Source organism: Nothoprocta perdicaria, unplaced genomic scaffold (genome assembly GCF_003342845.1).
Source record: "Nothoprocta perdicaria isolate Ctin4 unplaced genomic scaffold, notPer1 scaffold_45, whole genome shotgun sequence".
NCBI lineage: Eukaryota > Metazoa > Chordata > Aves > Tinamiformes > Tinamidae > Nothoprocta > Nothoprocta perdicaria.
In genome coordinates this window covers 2551937-2570682 of record NW_020455699.1, presented here as the reverse complement: position 1 = coordinate 2570682, position 18746 = coordinate 2551937, and the positions used below count along the sequence as shown (strand labels likewise).

Genomic DNA, 18746 nt, shown 5'->3' with positions numbered 1-18746 from the left:
TCCAGCCAGCCCTCGATCCACCGCACCGTGCACTCATCTAGTCCACTCTCATTATGCATTAGATGCATTAGACTGGTTACAGTAGCTTGGTATTTCTTACAGCAGATGCCGCTTCAGATGACTGCAGATGACTGGGTTTTTTGGCTTTTTTTTTTTTTTTTTTTTTTTTTTTTTTTTTTTTTTTTTTTTGTGGCTTTTCATTTACATATGCCTCAAAAGATATTTTAAATAGCTTTATTTAATTGGCAAAGATGAAAAAATGCACAGTTTCCAGAGTTGTTTTGTGTTCCTCACACTGAAACACTTTTTAAACATTCCTAAAGACCAAAAACTTATTTAGATTGTTTGAAAACAGAGATGCGAAAACATTCAGGTCTTAAGTATGATAATCAAAGCAATATCCTGTGTAGCTACTAGGAATAGCGTTTCTTCTCCRAATCTGACTAGGGTAGTTAAGGTTTCAAAACTTGAATTATACTACTGACAGACTAATGAATGAATAGAGCTTAAAGCTTTTGAAAGATTAACCTGAATGACACACCCATCTTAGAATGAGTACTTCTTAGTCATACTGTTATTTAGATGATTATGGTCTAAGTAGAGTAATGTATTCGGCAACATATATAAGCACATTTTCATTCATGTTCCTTTTCTCTCCCAATGCAAAGATGTGAATGAATGTGATGGAAACCATAGGTGCCAGCATGGCTGTCAGAACATTCTGGGTGGATACAGATGTGGATGCCCACAAGGATATATTCAGCACTACCAGTGGAATCAATGTGTTGGTAAGGAAACAAATTGCATGCGATACATTAAAAAGGCAAACGTGTGACAGTCATTTCAAGGAACAACTACCAACTGTGGACAAGAATGAGCAAGTGAAAAGTTCTTATGAATGATAGAACCCATAAATTTCTGTCCCCACCACTACTACTCCCAACACTGCTGAATGACACAAGATAAGGCTTCCTCTGCTGTAATGAGAATATGGAAAGTAAGGAAATGTAAGGAAAATAAATCCTTAAATCTATATTTGACCCCAAATCTWTAAGACTAAAAAAAAAAAAAGTTTCAACGTGCCCCCTCCCAAAATTCATGAAAAGCAATTAAGTTATTCAATGGACGCTAGAAGATACTGAATACTGCAGGTATCCGTAAGCATTCTTTAAGAAATAAAAAATAAAAGCTTTTGTAAGTAGATTAAATCTTGCTTTTCAAATAACTTTTGTATATTTTTGTAAGATTATTTACATTTAGATGTAGGAGAATTTGATAGTTAACTATCCAAACTTCATAATCAGCTTTGGTCAAATGGTTAACTTAAGAAAATATTTTAAAAGTGTATTATAAAAAGTATGATGGCAACACTTCAAAACAGTTGGGCAAGAATATTATAAAGGCAAGACACACACATACACACAAATGGATTGAAAAAAAAAGGAGAAGGCATTAAACTGGAGTCATTAAGGGCTGAAGCTTTAAGGTASGCCAGAAGAGTCAGAAGAAGGTACACTAGTGAAATGCACATCAGAGTATTGTAAGCAGCATCAAAAGTAGCTGAAAAACATGGCTAAAAGAGGATAGAAAGAATGAAGAAAATAGATTTTAAACAGAATAGAAGCATAACCAACTTCCACACCCRTTCCATTTGAAGTACCCATTTCAAATTCAGTGGTGGCCTTGGCAGCTATTTCCACACTAAACTAAGTAATCTCACAGTTAATGTTTAGGAGTTCTGATTTCWTACCTTGGCCGCACATCTAGAAGAAGTCATCATCCAAGCATAAGTACCTGTAAAATGAAGATAATGCTTCCGTTTTTTCTTCTCCTATTATTTGGGCTAGTTATTTAGMTTATCATCTCTCTCAAAGGAGCTCTAATTTTCTGCTGCAAAKAGAAGGAGAGTCATTGAGATCTTCAAACACATCTTCAGCCCATGAAGCTTAGGGACCTCAGACAATGTACTTTTCCCTCAGGGAACTTGGTTTCACCTAAAGCCACGCAAACTACACCCAGGMCTGGGGAGAGGGTACAAGACATTAACATATTAAGATGATCATATTTAGYACGTGCAGGTCAAGCCAAACCATCTTTGAGACTTGCTGTAGAGATGCTGAATTTAGAGCTTTTGCTTACAGATTAAGCCTGGACTCTTACAGATTAAGCCCGAACTTTACAGTGTTGTGCCTTTCTGATGTCTGTTCAGATCAGAATATATTGATATACTTCTGTTTGCTTACTAGATGAAAATGAATGTTCCAATCCTAATGCGTGTGGCTCTGCTTCCTGCTACAACACACTTGGAAGTTACAAGTGTGCCTGCCCATCTGGATTTTCTTACGACCAATTCTCAAGTGCATGCCACGATGTGAATGAGTGTTCTTCTGCCACAAACCCCTGCAACTATGGTTGCTCCAACACTGAAGGTGGTTATCTTTGTGGCTGTCCACCTGGCTATTACAGAGTTGGGCAAGGGTGAGTATTTTTTGTGTAGTCCTCAAAAAAGGCACATTCTAAGGGCCACAAAAATACTGGGCAGTAGTCAGACTGATGAGCAGAAGTGCCAAGGGAGGTCAGACTACAGCTTAGCAGCAGCCTGTCCAGTCCTTTTGAGTACAACCTACATAGCTGCATGTAAGTATCTGCAGTAGTAGAAACTTCAGWACAGTACTTTTGTACAAGCAGCACAGCACTCTAAATTTACATCTAGCACACAAGCAAAGTTAAAAAATTTCTGCTGCTTCCCCCTCCAGTATTAGCACAACTTCTTCACAAATCTGCTGCATGAGGAATGCTACTACATAAGGAAAGATACAGTCTTCATTCAGATAATGGAATGTTTTACACCATTCTGCTCAGCCTGGAAAGTTAAATCAAGATTCTTCCAATACCTTTATGTCAAATCCCAAAGAAGCTGTTTTTGATGTTCCTTCACAATATTTATAAATTATTTCTAAAATGCGCATTTGGTTCAGCATGTCACACAATAGTGTCCACAGACCTCCATATGAGGGGAGGAAAACAAAGGGTAGACTGGCCTATGGGACATGTAATATACACTTGCTTTCCATCTAATGAGAGAGTTCATAAAACTAAAATAAGTCACTAAAACAATTACCTTCAATCAACAGCCACTGTGTCTCAGGGATGGGATTCAACAAAGGCCAGTACCTACCACTGGATGCAGATGCTGATGAAGAGAATGCTCTGTCCCCTGAAGCATGTTATGAATGCAAGATCAATGGCCACTCCAAAAAGGAGARCAGGAAGAAGAGGAGCATTAATGACACTGTATGTACTGCAGTAAATAAATAATTTATTAAAAGTAAATAATGTACTGGGAGGATATGTACAGAGATATATTGGCTAGCCAAAGTAATTTTCTCCCCTATCCTCCTGGATATTTTTACACTTAYGTTCTCTTGGCAGGAGTGGTGAGTCAATCAGAAAGACATAAACAGTTACGAACAATTGCACTTTTTAAAGCTTGTAAAGAATCCTTTGTAGTGAAAGATGTAGTCTAGTTACTGGAAATATCTCAAATTCAGAGAAATACAGAAGCCGAGGACACTAGTGATGCCTGCAATCTGTTCTGCTATTGGCCTGTGTTATTTACGATAGCTTAGATCTCAAGTTTTATTTTCTAGGAGGCTGAAAAGTATGTTATGGTCTGGGATAGCTAATTAGATCTTCTTGAAGCAGATTATTTAAATCTGTTCCACGGTTACTTGTAACTAACCCTAGTGTTCCACGGTTGCTCATAACTAAGGGGAACTGGACTCTGTGATGATTGATATACCTAAGTCCTAGATTGGCAAAACTGCTCAAGGTATTTCTCAAGTATTTGAGAATGGGATTCTTAYGGAATGCCACCAAGTAGTATTTAAACCTTTTCAATGCCTTTCTTTAGTTTTGCAAGGGGAGCTGAGTCAAAAAGTACAGCTGAGTTTCAAAAGCACAGAAACATATAGTATGCTTCCAGATCCTTTGACCAAGTTTCTTCAGGTAAACATGCCAGTCCCCAGCTAAAATGCCAATGTGTGTTGACCACATAATTTCCATCAAAGGAACAGGGAAGCAAGTCTCTCTAAAAACATAAGGACTTGCAACAATCCTCAGTTACCAGCATCTAAGTACCTACTACTACATACAGCTGCTGCCAGCAAAGCCAGTGCTAGTCTTGGCAGAATTTCTGGAGGGCAGCAACCCTGTAATTCATGCTCCAAAGCATGTAGTGTTGGCACTTAGAATCTAAATGTTTCATTTCCTCATACATACCCACAGTCCACACAAACATCCCTTTTCTTTCCCCTTCCTCACTCCTCCTGGACCTGATCCACACTGAATTTGAGTATTTCACACGTCTTAGCAGAACCTGGTAGTTACAGCCCTCACCTGAGCAGGACAAGAGCTTAAATTCCACAGAATATTTTCATAGAGGTTTTGTGGGTTGCAGCGTTGGAGGGAAGAAAGAAGTACCAGTCAGAAACTGTTCCATACTTTTGATTGTAGCATTAGGCTGTTCARTATCTAATATGGGAGTACCAGGGCTACCTGAGCAGTTTACGGGAACAAAAACACACATGCACACAGTCTCACATCCATAAAGCCACATGAGGGAGGTTTCATGATGACCATGATTTGAATGGGCTGCAGTATTACAGTATTTAAAATGCTTTGGCAGTTGCTCACATCCATCTATATTCCTTGCTTTTACCACATTTTTTWAATTATACTACATAGCAGTACACATACGTATTCACACATGCTTGGAATTCCCTTTTAGAAAAAGAGAATTCTTAACCTCTACAAGGGGATCCTGACAAATAAGCTAAATTCCTAACATAGTGCCTGACTTCCTAAAGATCACAGCCTATGCTTTTTGGTTTGGTTTTGTTGTTGTTTGTTGTTTGTTTTTCATCCAGAAGCTTTTCCAGAGGCTGCTCCTTGTTAGAGCTTTCATCGGAGTGAACTCACCAGGCCCCCATGTGTGTTCACAGCCAACACATCAGGACAGTTTCACACCTGTGGCATAACCAGTCTGAAGCTCCTGTTAAGTAATAGTGTTAATAAAACACAGGAAAACAACCACAGGAAGTTTTTCTGCACTCCTCTCAGTAGTCAAAATAGGATGCAACATGACATACTAGTCAATTATGAAGGAGGCAAAGAATACAGAAGTTCTCTCCTTAATTCAGTTAGTTACTTTTTTAATCATTGTACTCCCAATGTGACCAATTGCAGAGCCTAATTGCAGAAGGTGTGATTCATAAAGACTCTTTTACCAGAAGTTTCAGGGAATTCCAGTACCATATTGTGGCAAGGGTCTTATTCTATAATATTCCACAGTGTTTGCCTGCTAAAACTTGGTAGTGCACATAGTTTGCCTGCTAAAACTTGGTAGTGCAGTAAAGACTATGGAGAGGCACAACTAAACATATGCCTCTTCTCTATATGGACTTTCTGCAAGCCTCAAGTTAAACAGAATCTGAGAAGAAACAGAAATCTGAGCCCTTCTGTAGACTTGATGCTATAACTTTAATTATCCTATTAAGCCTGTGTGAGAAACCTTTAAGATTTACAGGGTGTGTTATACAGAATTAAGCAGTTCTCCCAGCTGGGAAGGATTTATAACAGCTTCTTTCACAGCAAGAGTTTAAGAATAGCAGAAGCTGTTAACAGTCATTTATTATTSCTCTCTCAATGCAAACTAATGTGTGCTTCTCTAAACACGCGTTATTCTTTACTTCAGATGGACCAAATTAGCTTGGAAAGCCTAGACATGGATACTCCTTTGAAGATGAGAGTCAACATCTCTGGGCTCCACAGCAAAGAGCATCTCCTGGAACTCATGCCAGCCATAGAGCCCCTCACCAACCACGTGCGCTACATCATCTCGCAGGGCAACGAGGAGGGCATCTTTCGGATCCATCAGAGGGAGGGACTCAGCTATTTGCACACAGCCAAGAAAAAATCTGTGCCTGGAACTTACACACTGGAAATCACTAGCATTCCTCTATATAAGAAAAAGGAGCTAAGGAAACTGGAAGACAGCAATGAGGACAACTACCTCCTAGGAGAGCTTGGAGACGCTCTCAAAATGAGGTTGTGGATAGAGCTCTACTAGCCCCTTCCAGCCTTAGCCCTGCTTGTCACCTACTTATCCATCTGAGCATGTCTGCTTCCCAAAAGCTTTGAGAAAATCACAGACTTTGGGTAAAAGGGGGAGAGGGGAAGGCCTCTTCTCTCCCATCCTGCCAAGACTGCAGAATCACACTTGCAGGAGGGGTAATTTAGACTCTGCCATGGCCAAAAGTTTGATTACAAAGGTGACCATGGTTACTGTATCTTTCATATAACTTCAATTTAAAAGTATATTAAAAAGCTAAAGTTCAAGGGATCATCATATGGCACTAAATGGCACAAAAAAAAAAAAAAAAAAAAAAAAAGGGAGTTTTTTTTTTTATTAAAAAAAAAAAAAAAAAAGAAAAAATTTATTAAATTTTATAATAAAAAAAAAAAAAAAAAAAAAAAAAAAGATGTTTATTTATTTTTAATGCAGTAATATATGGAGAAAGTAACAAATTATATAAACAAAGGGGAAACTTGGTTGTTTTTCTTTAGATTTATAAATTTGAGCTATAACATTTTAGAGGTGCTTTCTTTAAAAAAAAAATGTAGATTTGAAAGAGATTTTTTTTGCTATTTGTGCCAGTCATCTAAATAGCAAACAAGTGATTTTGAAAGATAGCAGAACTGAAAGAGCACTGTAATTCATTCTCTAGATAGTCTTAAGTGTTCTTTAAAACTTTGGGGATTTAAATAAAAGTCTTAAAGGACAAGAATTACAATATTAGAGACTGCAAATATATTTCACAGCAGTTTACTAGGATTGTATTCTGAATCAACCACATCAAATACTGGAAGCTGAGGCACAACCACTGTAGCAAAATACCTTGACTGCTTTTAATACCATTAGAATTGCAGAACCAAACTGTACTGTACTTCCTTCCAATAACCTCAAGGAACCACACATACCACCACAACACCTCATTCTCAAAAAAAAAAAAAAAAAAAGGTGCTCTACATACTTGCATTACTGTAGGCAGCTGAAGAAAACAAGTCTCTCTTTGAAGGGAAAGCCTGATGTTTCATACCGTTTGGTGCTGGCTTGAATTAATGGTGCATTTACTAAAAATCAAGAGCTGTATCAGGACTGCCATATGTGCAAACTAATTATGCAGCAAAAAAAAAAATGAAAATGTGTATTTGAAATCCATTTGTTAGAAGTTTCATTAATACTGTAGTTATACACAGTACGCCTCATTTTATCATAGCTTATTTTGTTAGAAAGATGTTTGTACAATGAGTTGACATTTAGTTTACTTTAGTAATTTTTTTAGAAGATGTTGTACCATTATGTGTTGAGTGTATGTCTCAATGGTGCTTTTTTGACAGCTAGTGCCTGTAACTAGTCTTGTAACAGGATCTCATATGTGAAAAATAACCAAAGCACATGCTGACTCCAGGTTTGTTTCAGTCACATATCAATGCTGACCAAAGATTAGTATCCAGTTATACTCAGTGGTTCTTCTTTTATTTTTGTTGTTGTTTGTTTGTTGTTTTTATTTTGTTTGAAAAAAAAAAGAAATATTGTAAATTTTTAATCAGATGTTTGTAAGAAAAAAAGTTTTGTTTGTAGGTCAACAAAACTTTGTAGGTACAACACTTTTCTTGCAATAAAGCTTACTTGGGGATATCTACTTCTGAAATACGCTTTTGGTCCTTTTTACAGAAAACTAGCACCCAGCTGAAGKCTTGCTGGGGGCTCACTGGCACAGAAAAAGAAGCTCTGTAGCACAAACTTCTTCAGATACTGAAAGTGAGATTATTCAGCAGTTACTGAGCTATCTCCACTGTCTGTACAGAGCTGAAACACAGACATTAACCTGTCCTTACGTAGTTAAATCTCTGCCTCAGTTCCATTAAAAACCAATRTGTGTTAGATTCAAGTGAAGTGGACTTCACAAAAAGCTTTTTCTTATTCATGTTCTGAAAGCAGTAGCATCACCACAAGTTAAGTTTGGTAATTCTGCTCTTAAAAAAAAAAAAAAANAAAAAAAAAAAAAAAAAAAAAAAAAAAAAAAACCACTTTAAAAGCAAGTTAAAACCCACATCTTAACTGACCACTGAAGAAACTGCTAGCTCTTCATATTATTAAGTCTTAAAAACTAAATATATTTCTGCTAGCTATGAGTCTGTCATTCCTCACACACGCAGCCAAGCCGGTAATGCAGAAGTGCTCTAAGAGCGCTTCTTAAGGCATTCAAGCTCAACAGGAAGACCTTATTAGAAAAAGTTACACAGCCTTTTTCTTCTCTTCTAGGTTAAGTTGGCTTGCTCATTTGTTTGTTTGTTTAACAGCCACTACTAAACATTTATTTTTGTCACAACAATAATATCCAGATAAAGGGAAATCAGAAATATCAGAGTATCTTATCAAAATGCAAAATATTTTAATTGTCTCATTTCAAAWGTACTCCTTAGTTTCCAGTTTTATAGGTGAATATTATACAGAGAAAAAACATTTTGCACTAGCAGAATTAGCCATTGCTATTATACTATATTATTTTGCTGCTCTTTTGAAGAAATGCCATTTCAAAATTTAACTGCATTAAAAGTCAAATTCTAAATAGATGAAGTACATTTGCATTAGCAGTAGGTTTCTCTAGAGGACCTGGCATAAAGAAAATAATAATAAAAGTCTGTGTTTGTGATGACAGCAAAATAATTTACCTTCACGAGTTAAATAAATATCAGCATAAAATTTGTCTTYCCTATATTTTAAAAGAACGATTTGCCTGCCACCTTCCTCTCTTCCCTAAAGTACTCATAAAGAAATAAAGTCACAACCAGTTTTTAAATTTTAACACACTTAAATTTTATTCCAGAAAGAACACAATAAATCATGAATTATGGCTTTATAATGATTTTCATAACTACTGACTGCCAATTAAACATTGCCATCAAGAATGATAGACTTATTTGTCTTGGGTATTCCTGGAAGCCTATACACGTATTCAGATTTACTGGACATTTAATAATGCATCAATTTAAATAGCACTGTATAAAATTACTTGGAATCAAACTTATATGACACTGCCTATGAATATTGTCATGTAAGTTTTATTAAGGTTCAAACCTGTTTCTGGGTGAAAAGACTGAAATCCACAAAAATAAAAAGACTTTCAGCAGCCTGATAGATATATCAGACACAGCAATGACCTAACTTTTCTTGATAGCTATTTTCGAGGAAGGCTACATTTCCTCCAAGATCAGAGCTTTCCAGAAAATCCTTATTGCAAGACAAGCCAGCAAACTGAATCCAGTACAGTATTATGCTTTGTTTCCAGCTCTCAAAACACAGAGAGGAAAATAGCAGCACTTTTATAACAGCTCTTCTAAGGCTACAAGTTTCAGAGGATTTTACCAATTTAAGAAGATTCTTTGCATATTCTATGAATGGTAAACAGGTTCAGTGGGCCAAGCACAAGTCAAGGATATAGTGCTTTTTTCCTAAATGGGGAACTACCATCAGAAATACTTGTGTTAACTAATGAGTAAAAACAATTAAAATTTATCCCTTCAGTAGAAAGACAGTATTTTCTTCTATCTCCTTACAGGACACAAGACAACTTTGCTCAGTACTCACAGAGATGCCCCCCCACTTCATATCTAGGTGAAAAAATCTCTTTACGCACACCCCAACAACACAGCACTGTAAATAATTGCATACCCATTTTCCCATACACTTAGAATTCTCATTTCTAAGTATTTAATGAGATAACTGACTGCACATGCACAGAAAGATTACTGCCCCAGCAGAGAGCAGAAAGACAAAACTAGCAGCAATGCTGCAATAATTCTGATGTCCAGCACTTCATGTTCTTTCTCTGAAAGAGAGGCCAAGTTGTTCATCTATCATTCTGGAATGGAGTATTTTTAAATATTCTGATATGGAATATTCACTATTACTCGATATTTTTCAGTGTTTCATCTGAAGTGCAGTATGTTTTTTTATTTAACTAACTTGAGATCACCAGTGCTAAACATCATTTTGTGCTAAACCCATAAATGAGCTGAGGAGTTGCGATGTGCTGTAAAACTAAGTATAGCAAAAATCCTACTGCAGGGAGCGTGTCTCTGATTCCTCCCATATGTTATGCATGAAGCCTAAGCCCCTCCACCTACCAATGTTTCAAGAGAGACATGTTTTAAATTCAGTCCTTTCTTGGGCCTCAGAGCTTTACTCTGAGGGAATGAGGCTTCACAATGCTAGAGCTATATTGCTTAGGAGAGAGAAAAAACTTGAAACAGTAGGAGGAATTTTTACCTCTTCCTGCAACTGCTTGTGTATTTGACACTAAATCACTATAGCAGATGTAGGGAGTAAAACGTTAGTTCCTTCAGCCTTACGGAGGGTTAAAGCGACAGTGATGAAGGAGAATGCCAACCACAATGCCAGCATGGGTGACCAAAAGAATATTTAACCTGTGGACTAGCACAGGAATCCATTCTGTGTGTGTGTCTGTGTGTGTCTGTGTGTGTTTTCAGTACACTTTTAAAATCGTTTCTCTAAAGGAGATTCTTTCCTAATGTAAATCTGAAGGGCTTCAATTAAGTTTAYATTAATAACAACGTCTTCTATTTTTTCCCTTTCATTAGTGGCATTTTAGCTGATACTCTGTACTTCATCCCTCAGCATTTTATGTCCATAAAGACATCAAAATCCTGCCACCTATTCCATGATTTTTTCTGGACTACATCTACTAAGAAGCTGCCAAAAAAGAAAAACAATCCCCAAAACAACACACATATACACAAAAAAGCTCCTCAAATCCCTCTCCACACAAAAACACATGCACATACTGCTAAACACACACACTCTTTCCTGCTGTCAACTGAACTGCCTACAACAAAGAGTTGTAGAATTGAAGAGTTGCAATGAGTTTTTGGACTTCAGACCAGGTAAGAACCTGCAAGGGTGTCAGATCAGCTAAAACTTAGCTAAAACATTATATTGATTCTCTAAGTGATATAAACGTAAGGGCCTAAGCCTAAAATCTCTGAATTCTGTAAAACCTCTGCCACAGCTCTAGGTTTTATTATTTTTGTGCTTTTAGAGCTACACTTATCACTGAGAAACAAAACACACATATACAAATATATGCAAGAAAAAAGAGGAGTTATCAAATAACTGCTTCCAATATTAGATATCTWTAGGCCATGATCTTCAAGTTTGCATTCATTTTTCTGCCCACCTCCATAAAACAGTGTTGAATTCATTATAAATATTATGAAAAAAAAAATAGTAACCTTAATTCTAAGTTAAAAATAAACATAGATATCAAACCTATCATCTCAGAGYACCAGGTGAGTTTTTGCTCTATTTCTGAATAATCATCCAGCAGAAAGTTGGAAACAGTCATGAGCTAACTTCCTAAGAAGCCWCCATATTTAAAGAGCTCTTACTTTAAATATAATTGCACAGTCTTCAACTTCAGAACTAGAATGGACTCTGCAGTCCCAAACCTCTGCAGTCACAGAACTCCTCTGTTTTCCCATTTAATCATGGAAAACACTAAATTAAATTTTGGATGCACAATTTTGAGGCCATTATACTGATATCATTTGTCATTAGTGCTATGTGGCTGCATGTCTTAGCTTAGTATGTTCATTCATAAGCCTGCAACAGTTGTTCATTTCCCTCCATATTCTCAACTTTGAGATGGGCTCTCCAATATCTTAGGTCACTGCACCCATTATAATTACTTCCTTCAGGAAGATTTTGAGAATTCAGAATTGCTCTCCTGGATAGCCAAGCTAAAAGAGCAGCAGATCTGCAGGAAATTTCCAGTTCTGCTAATGATGTTGTTTTGACACTTTCATGACAAAACCAAGCTCGTATGACATTCCCTTACATCATCTGTGCCCCTTTTTCTTTAAGACTTTTCTTTTTTAAGCCTACAAAAACATATGAACTTCTTCAGAAAACACCTAAGTACATTTGTGGTACAGATTCCCAGCTTCCATAGAGCTTACAACATGTCCAGTTGGGCAAGCACTTCCACAGGTCTCCCAAAATGCTTCCAAGCTTAGCAGCACTGTTACTATTTTCCTATGTCCGTGTTTGGTATAGCACCTAAGCAGAACAAAACAAAAACTTAAAAAAAAAAAAAAGCCTTTAAATAATATGATTTGAACTGCTTTTAATGTTATTATTTTTGTCCATTTTTCAGATTAACTGAAAAAAAAAATGGCCCTTGACTCACATTTAAATACATAGCTACARTTCCCACAATATAAGTTTTATTGTTTCTGCAAAAATGTTAGTTACATTAATAAAAACAGCCTTGTGTATTTAACTATTCAATATTTATTTTCTCTCTAAAAAATCATTCTTACATAAATCTTTTTTGAACTGATTCTGTAACTTTCATGTATATCCCTGCTTCTCAGTATTTACTTTAGAATCAAGGTAATAACCAGKGTTTACATAAGCTATGCTGACTTTAACCCACATAGTCTTTCCTACATTGGAAGGGAGGGTTAATAAAGGTGTTATTTTGAAAGTTACTAGCTCTTATGCATCAATTCTGGCATCACATTTTACTGCCTTCATATCTATATACAAGCAGTGATGACAGCAGAGCATAATTACAGTGGTACCATTTCTACCATAATAATCAAGTCCTTGTCAATATCTCCTAAATAAAATCCTATGCCCAAATCTTCTTACCCAGTTGCAATACTGCTCCAAAACAAGTTCATTAGGCTGACATGGAAGCATATGTCCACCTTCCCTTCTCTACTCCCGTCAGTTTATCAAATGCCTAATGATAAGAAATAAAAGTAAATTACTGAAGAATAATGCATGCAGACACAGATCAATTTAAAAATAAACCAAATAATAGGCTGATAATACCATTAGTATCCTTCCCTACTAAACAAAGTTTAGAAAAAAAATACTTGTAAAATGTTCAAGAATAATCTTTTTCTTGATTAATGATTGTTTTCCCAATTAATCTTTGAAAATAATTTTGAATTCTGACCTAATGTAAATGCACATCCATCTGCCAAGTCAATATCATATGCTCCTGCTAAAAGATTTGGTTAAAGSAACTGAATTCAATTTAGCTGTAGAATTCCAGTGAGATAACATTAAAATTGTTTTAAGTCATAAAAGCGAAATGAAATATAAAGACATGGAAAGATCTGATGTTCACAGAATCACAGAATGGTTGAGACTGGAAGGGACCTCTAGAGATCATGTAACCCAACCCACCCCCTGCTTAAGCAGGGACACCCAATGATTAGGGATTGAGATATACTTTGAAAAACATGTCACTAGATTTACGGATTGCAGCATAAGCCATAGAGCTACACAAGATAAATTAAAAAACTAACTAAACTTATGAAGTACACAAAGATAGTTACAAAAAGATGGCCTTGAACCACAGCAGAGCTCCATTAGGATAGTATCCAGTATAGCACACCTAATCTATCAGTGTTACCCAATGGAGAATTCCAGGTAAACCAGATATCCTGCTAACTAAAAGGACTGAAATTCCCTTGCCTGCTTAACATACAATGCAAAGACACACTGTTTCTAAGTATCTGAAAGAACAGTAAGATCCATTCAGTTTTTGGCCAAATGGTAGCTGTCCAGGAATCCGGTTTTAAAGCCAGGATGAAAGCGGGAAGGAGAGTTAGAAAAGAAATTTGGTAAGTTTAAGTCATTTTTCAACTGGTGAGAACACAGATGTAAATTTTATAAGTGTACCCACTCCAGAGGACAAGAGTTTGTGGAATATGGAGCTAACCACAGATGAGTCTCATTTCCTCCGGAACGGGATGAGTTCCTCAGTCTCGCCCGCTCACCAAGGAGAGAAGCAGSACTTGCTCCATGAAGCACTGCACAGAACACGATAGCATTACTCACAGTCACATTATTGATGTGACTCCAATATGCTGTAAAACACATTTTCCCTCCCTTTCCTCTCCCTTTCGAGTGGCCTGATATGGCTTTTTGTGTGCCTGTGCTTGTATTTAACATCCTGCCCACTCCTAGATGTTCTCCAGCTTCTTTCAGTGAAAGGAAAACCAAGTTACCCTTGATTAGGACATATGCTCTTAAAGAAGGCACTGTCCAGAGGAAACATCCAATGAAAACAAACCACAGTAACCAATGCTTGAACTGAGCATAACCAAACCAAATAACTGAAAAGGTCTCATTCCCATAAAACTGCATTTTAAAACCACCAAAACATTGCTGCTTACAAGACAAAAGGTCAGTAAGAAAGAACATAAAACAGACTTCAAATACGTGCACAACTTGGTATGATTAATAGAAAAAATAAATCCTTTCTGTGGTAAGCAGTATTTAAAATATATATATATATATATATACACACAAACCTATTCCTGAAGTTCTGGTGTCCACAGAAAATTAGGTCATATCTATTCGTCTGCAGATGTACAAATATGTCTGTCAGTACCAATTTAACTGACAAGTGCTCAGACAATACTCCCCAAAACTAATTAAAAAAAGGTGTCTTTTAGATAAGAAAGGGACTACTGATAGCCCTTTCAATCCTTGATCTCTCTTCAGACTAACAAAAGTATTTTTCATATGAACATATGTATTTCTTAAACATCTATCAGTCTTCCAGAAAAGTGACTACTCGGTTTTGCTACCTAGCATCCTAGCTAACCACTCAGATTTTCTTAGTATTTAATTTCTCTCTTCAAAATACATCAAGTTAACACAACAGTGCCAAGATATTTTCCTCTGTATTTCCTCATAATATCTGCAAGTCTCACTTACAAAAGCAGCACACCTATCACCAAATCTCACGCAGAAAGACCCCACTAAATGCCACTATGGTACCACATCAAAGAACTACACATTGAGATGCAGAATGTGCTGCACATCAAACAAGTATATATGAAGGAAAGCTAGTACTGAACCCAAAATGAACACTTTTAAGTGACCAACAGTTTCATAACAAATAACACACCTTAATAAGAAAAAGAAAAAGAAAAAGAAAAAGAAAAAGAAAAAGAAAAAGAAAAAGAAAAAGAAAAAGAAAAAGAAAAAGAAAAAGAAAAAGAAAAAGAGAAAGAGAAAGAGAAAGAGAAAAAGAAAAAGAAAAAGAGGAAGCGTACTGCAGAATATGTACCACATTTGCCATCAATCAAAACCCACAACAGCACTTTCAGTGATGGAAGGAATGCTGAGTATTCCACAAATGGCTTACTGCAAGGAAAAAAAAAAAAAGATGTTAAAAAAACCCCAAATTTAAAAAAATCTCTATGCAGCTCCCTAATGTACTATGTGTTTTTTCAGAAAATTTTAGCAAGTACAAAACACACTGCGCTCTCCACAAACTATTTCTGTTGGAAAGAGAACTAAAAAGTAAAATCATTCAGAATGTCAGACTGCTTACCCATACTAGAAAGTTCATTCCTTCTGATACTCCCTTATTTTAAYGAGTCCATGCTTGCGCTTCCAGGTATTGTTACCTTTAACACATTTCTCAGATAGCACTTATTGTTCAATTGTTCTTTTCATACTGAATCTTAATCTGTCTCCAAAATATGGGAAAGAGGTGTGCATCTCCCTCTCTTCACTGGCCTATGATTCACCAGGCCAAGAGTTCCTCTTTCAGGTTGCCATTTATCCCAATTCTATTTAACATTCCAGGTACGTTCTCTGCGTCTCCGTTTTCCACCCCAAGCCCCCCTGTAGCCTCCAACTTTCCAATTTTCTTCTCGCACCCAGAATACATGCAGTCCACTCATCTTCTAAGCCCTGCTCTATCTTCCTTTCATCTTCCCTTTTTAAGTGAACTAAGCATACMATTTTATTTTTTTCCTTCTAGACTCTCACCTCTTAACTTTCCTCTTTGCTGGCACCTCGCACTGCTCTAGACAAAGCTTCGGATGACCTCTCCAACAGAGAGCTCAGCACCATCAGGTCTGAGACACCCACCTCTTGCCAGTCAGCTTTCACACACAACATCACAGCTACTCAAGGAGCAGACTAGACTAAAATTGTCTTTCTTCCAAAGTCCACACATTAAATGCTTCTAACAGTTTTGCAGGTGACTCTTCTACTCTTCTGGGAGGTACAAATGTTTCAGAAATATACTTGGTAATGAGATAGACAGCTGGAGGAAGCCACACAATCATAGAACACTTACAGGCGTATTTTAAACCAATCAATACATCTGTTAAAAGGACAATATAGCAGGACAAAAACAATTCAAGATATTTCTCAAGGGTATTTGTCATGATTTCTTGCCATAAGGAATCAAAAAGCCAACTAGGACAGACTCTCTGCTGGACTTGTTCCTCACAAGAAAGAATGTCCTGGGGTGCTGCAGTAGCTAGTGCTAGTGGTAGCAGTCTTGGCTGCAGTCACTACAACATGGAGTTTAAAATCCTRAGACCTAGAGGTAGACTTACAGCCCTGGACTTCCGGAGCACCAACTTTGACTTATTCCAAGATCTATTTGGCAGGTTCCTGGGGAAGATTATTCTGCAGAGCAAAGGGAGCCAGGAACATAAGTTRAAGTTTAACTATTTTCTGAAATACAAGAGTAGTCCATTCAGATGTGTGTAAAATGAGGCAAGAATTGCCRGCTTGGATAAACGAGTAACTCCTCCTAAATTAGTCAAACACAGGAACACATAAATTGGTAGATGAGTAGGTCACCCGAGAAATAGCAATGCACTGTGCAGGACTGAAGTTAGGAAAGACGCAGATCAGCTGAAGTTGAAACTGGTGATGGATTCAAAGAACAGCAGGTCTTAAGTTCACTTGCAGCAAAAGACCAAGGGGAAAAAAAGCAAGTCCAGCAGAGTGGCCAATGTGATTATGGAAAGTGCTGTTGTGTGAAGGGGGTTCAATTTGGTAACAGATGATCCCCTCGTGTTCCAGACAATCCTCAGAGGTTAGAGGGGACTTATGGCAGCTGGACTCTTCACGTAATAGGTACACCAAATATTATGGTAGCCATAGGCCTGACTGTGGCAGTACAGGATTCACAGTCTGTTGACTGTAGGTCTGGCTGTCTTAAAAACAAGGAGTTGTTTTCACAAATAGTGATCACAAATAGTATGATCAACTACAGGCTCGACTCTAGCAGCACTTGATTCATGAACATTCTGTCAACTGTAGATCCTCTTGCCTTCAAAGGCAAGAGTTCATGAACATTCTGTCAACTGTAGATCCTGTTGCCTTCAAAGCAGTTAGCTGGGTTCATGAATAGCATGATTTATTCAAATGCAACATTTACAACGSAGGTTTCGGCTGTTAAGTACAGGAAGTTCTCTACTACAGTGTGGGCGTCTGTTCTSGATGGGTTCAGGGCTCGGCACTGAGAGCAAAATCCAGCCCTTAGTTTATTTAGGACAATTCACACTAACATCACACTAAAGCAAGACAACTACTTAGCAACTACCTGCGAAAGGAGGCGCCTACGTAGCAATTACTTACGAGAGGATACTTGCCAGCAGGACAGCGAGACCGATCATTCCCCCGCCGTGGACCAGAGGTGGCTGACAGGCTCCAAGCTTGCGGGCGTCCCCGCGGAGACAACGTAGGTCTCGGTTGGAAGTCTCTCTCCTCCTCTGATCCACGATTATTTTTTATATYTGGAGCATCCTGCCACGTAGGGCCACTACGTGTCAGGAGGCGTACCAGAGGGCGGGCAAAGCTCCACCTTTTGTGTTATCCAATTTTCCCCGGTGTGCACATGTGCACCCACCAGTGGGGGTCTCTGGTCTCSTTATGAGGGTCCTGTCTTCATCATCTTCCTCTCCCTCGCCTCAGGTTTGACCTCCAAACTGGCTTAGAGGTCGGCTGTGTTTTGGTTGGCCCCATGCCTTCTGGCAYGGCCRCCCCCAAATTCCTCAGTTGCTCCTCACCACCAGATAAGGCCCCTGTTTTCRCAGCTGTAGAGCCGCCTTCAAACTCCCTACAACCAGATAACGGGTTAGTTCTCAGCTTCACACTAGTCTCAAGGCCTCTACAGATCCTAAACAGGCTGTGAATCTTTCCTCCTCTTATACAGCGTCTTAGCTCATTCATCCCAGACCATAGCAGTCTTGAGTCTCCTCAGGTGGCRTCCTGACCCCAGGAGAGGAAAGAGGTTCAGCCCATTGACCGATCCCAGAAGTTTCAATGGACTCTTCCCTCCCCAGTTCACTTTTTATCCTGTTTTTCACATTTAGGGGGAGCTTGAGTGACTGTAGTTGTACTTACTTTTGTTACTGATTGCTGAAAAAGTCTCACTTTCATTTAAAGGTATAGTCGAAGGTCCAGAGCTTATGTTCAGTGCRGAGCGGCCATACCTCAGAGGCGGTAAACTCTTGGGAAGAAGGTGTGTGTTGGCATTATAACGAGCTTATAATGAGCAAAGGTCAAGCAAAGTTCACCCTTTTTGTGCCACCCTTGCTGGCTCAGCACTGGACATCATGTATCTCCCGTTGGGCAGCTGCTGTGCGGCTTTATCAGGGGCCCAGCACAGGGAGGTCAGCAGCGTTTGGCCGCGGTGCCTTCGCTCTGCTCCACCCTCTGTTACTCCTCTTTGCAGCCGCGGGGAGGGCGGTTTGTGCTGCCCAGGGAGCCCTGGGGAGCAGAGTCCGTGCGTACCCACCATCCAGGAAACTGCAGC

General features: G+C 38.1%; 1 protein-coding gene across 2 annotated transcripts in view; it reads left to right on the top strand.

Annotated features, from left to right (window-relative positions):
- FBN2 (fibrillin 2) overlaps positions 1 to 6202 on the top strand; it is a 161380-nt gene extending 155178 nt beyond the window's left edge. The window contains exons 62-65 of one of the 2 annotated variants that reach the window (XM_026046565.1): positions 669 to 788; positions 2247 to 2478; positions 3135 to 3294; positions 5756 to 6202. In XM_026046565.1, the coding sequence (XP_025902350.1) occupies positions 669 to 788; positions 2247 to 2478; positions 3135 to 3294; positions 5756 to 6130 (887 nt within the window). In that variant the 3' untranslated portion in view covers positions 6131 to 6202. Of the gene's footprint in view, positions 1 to 668; positions 789 to 2246; positions 2479 to 3134; positions 3307 to 5755 lie in introns of both variants that reach the window. The other variant, XM_026046564.1, reaches the window with a different exon arrangement.
- Positions 6203 to 18746: the final 12544 nt, after the last annotated feature.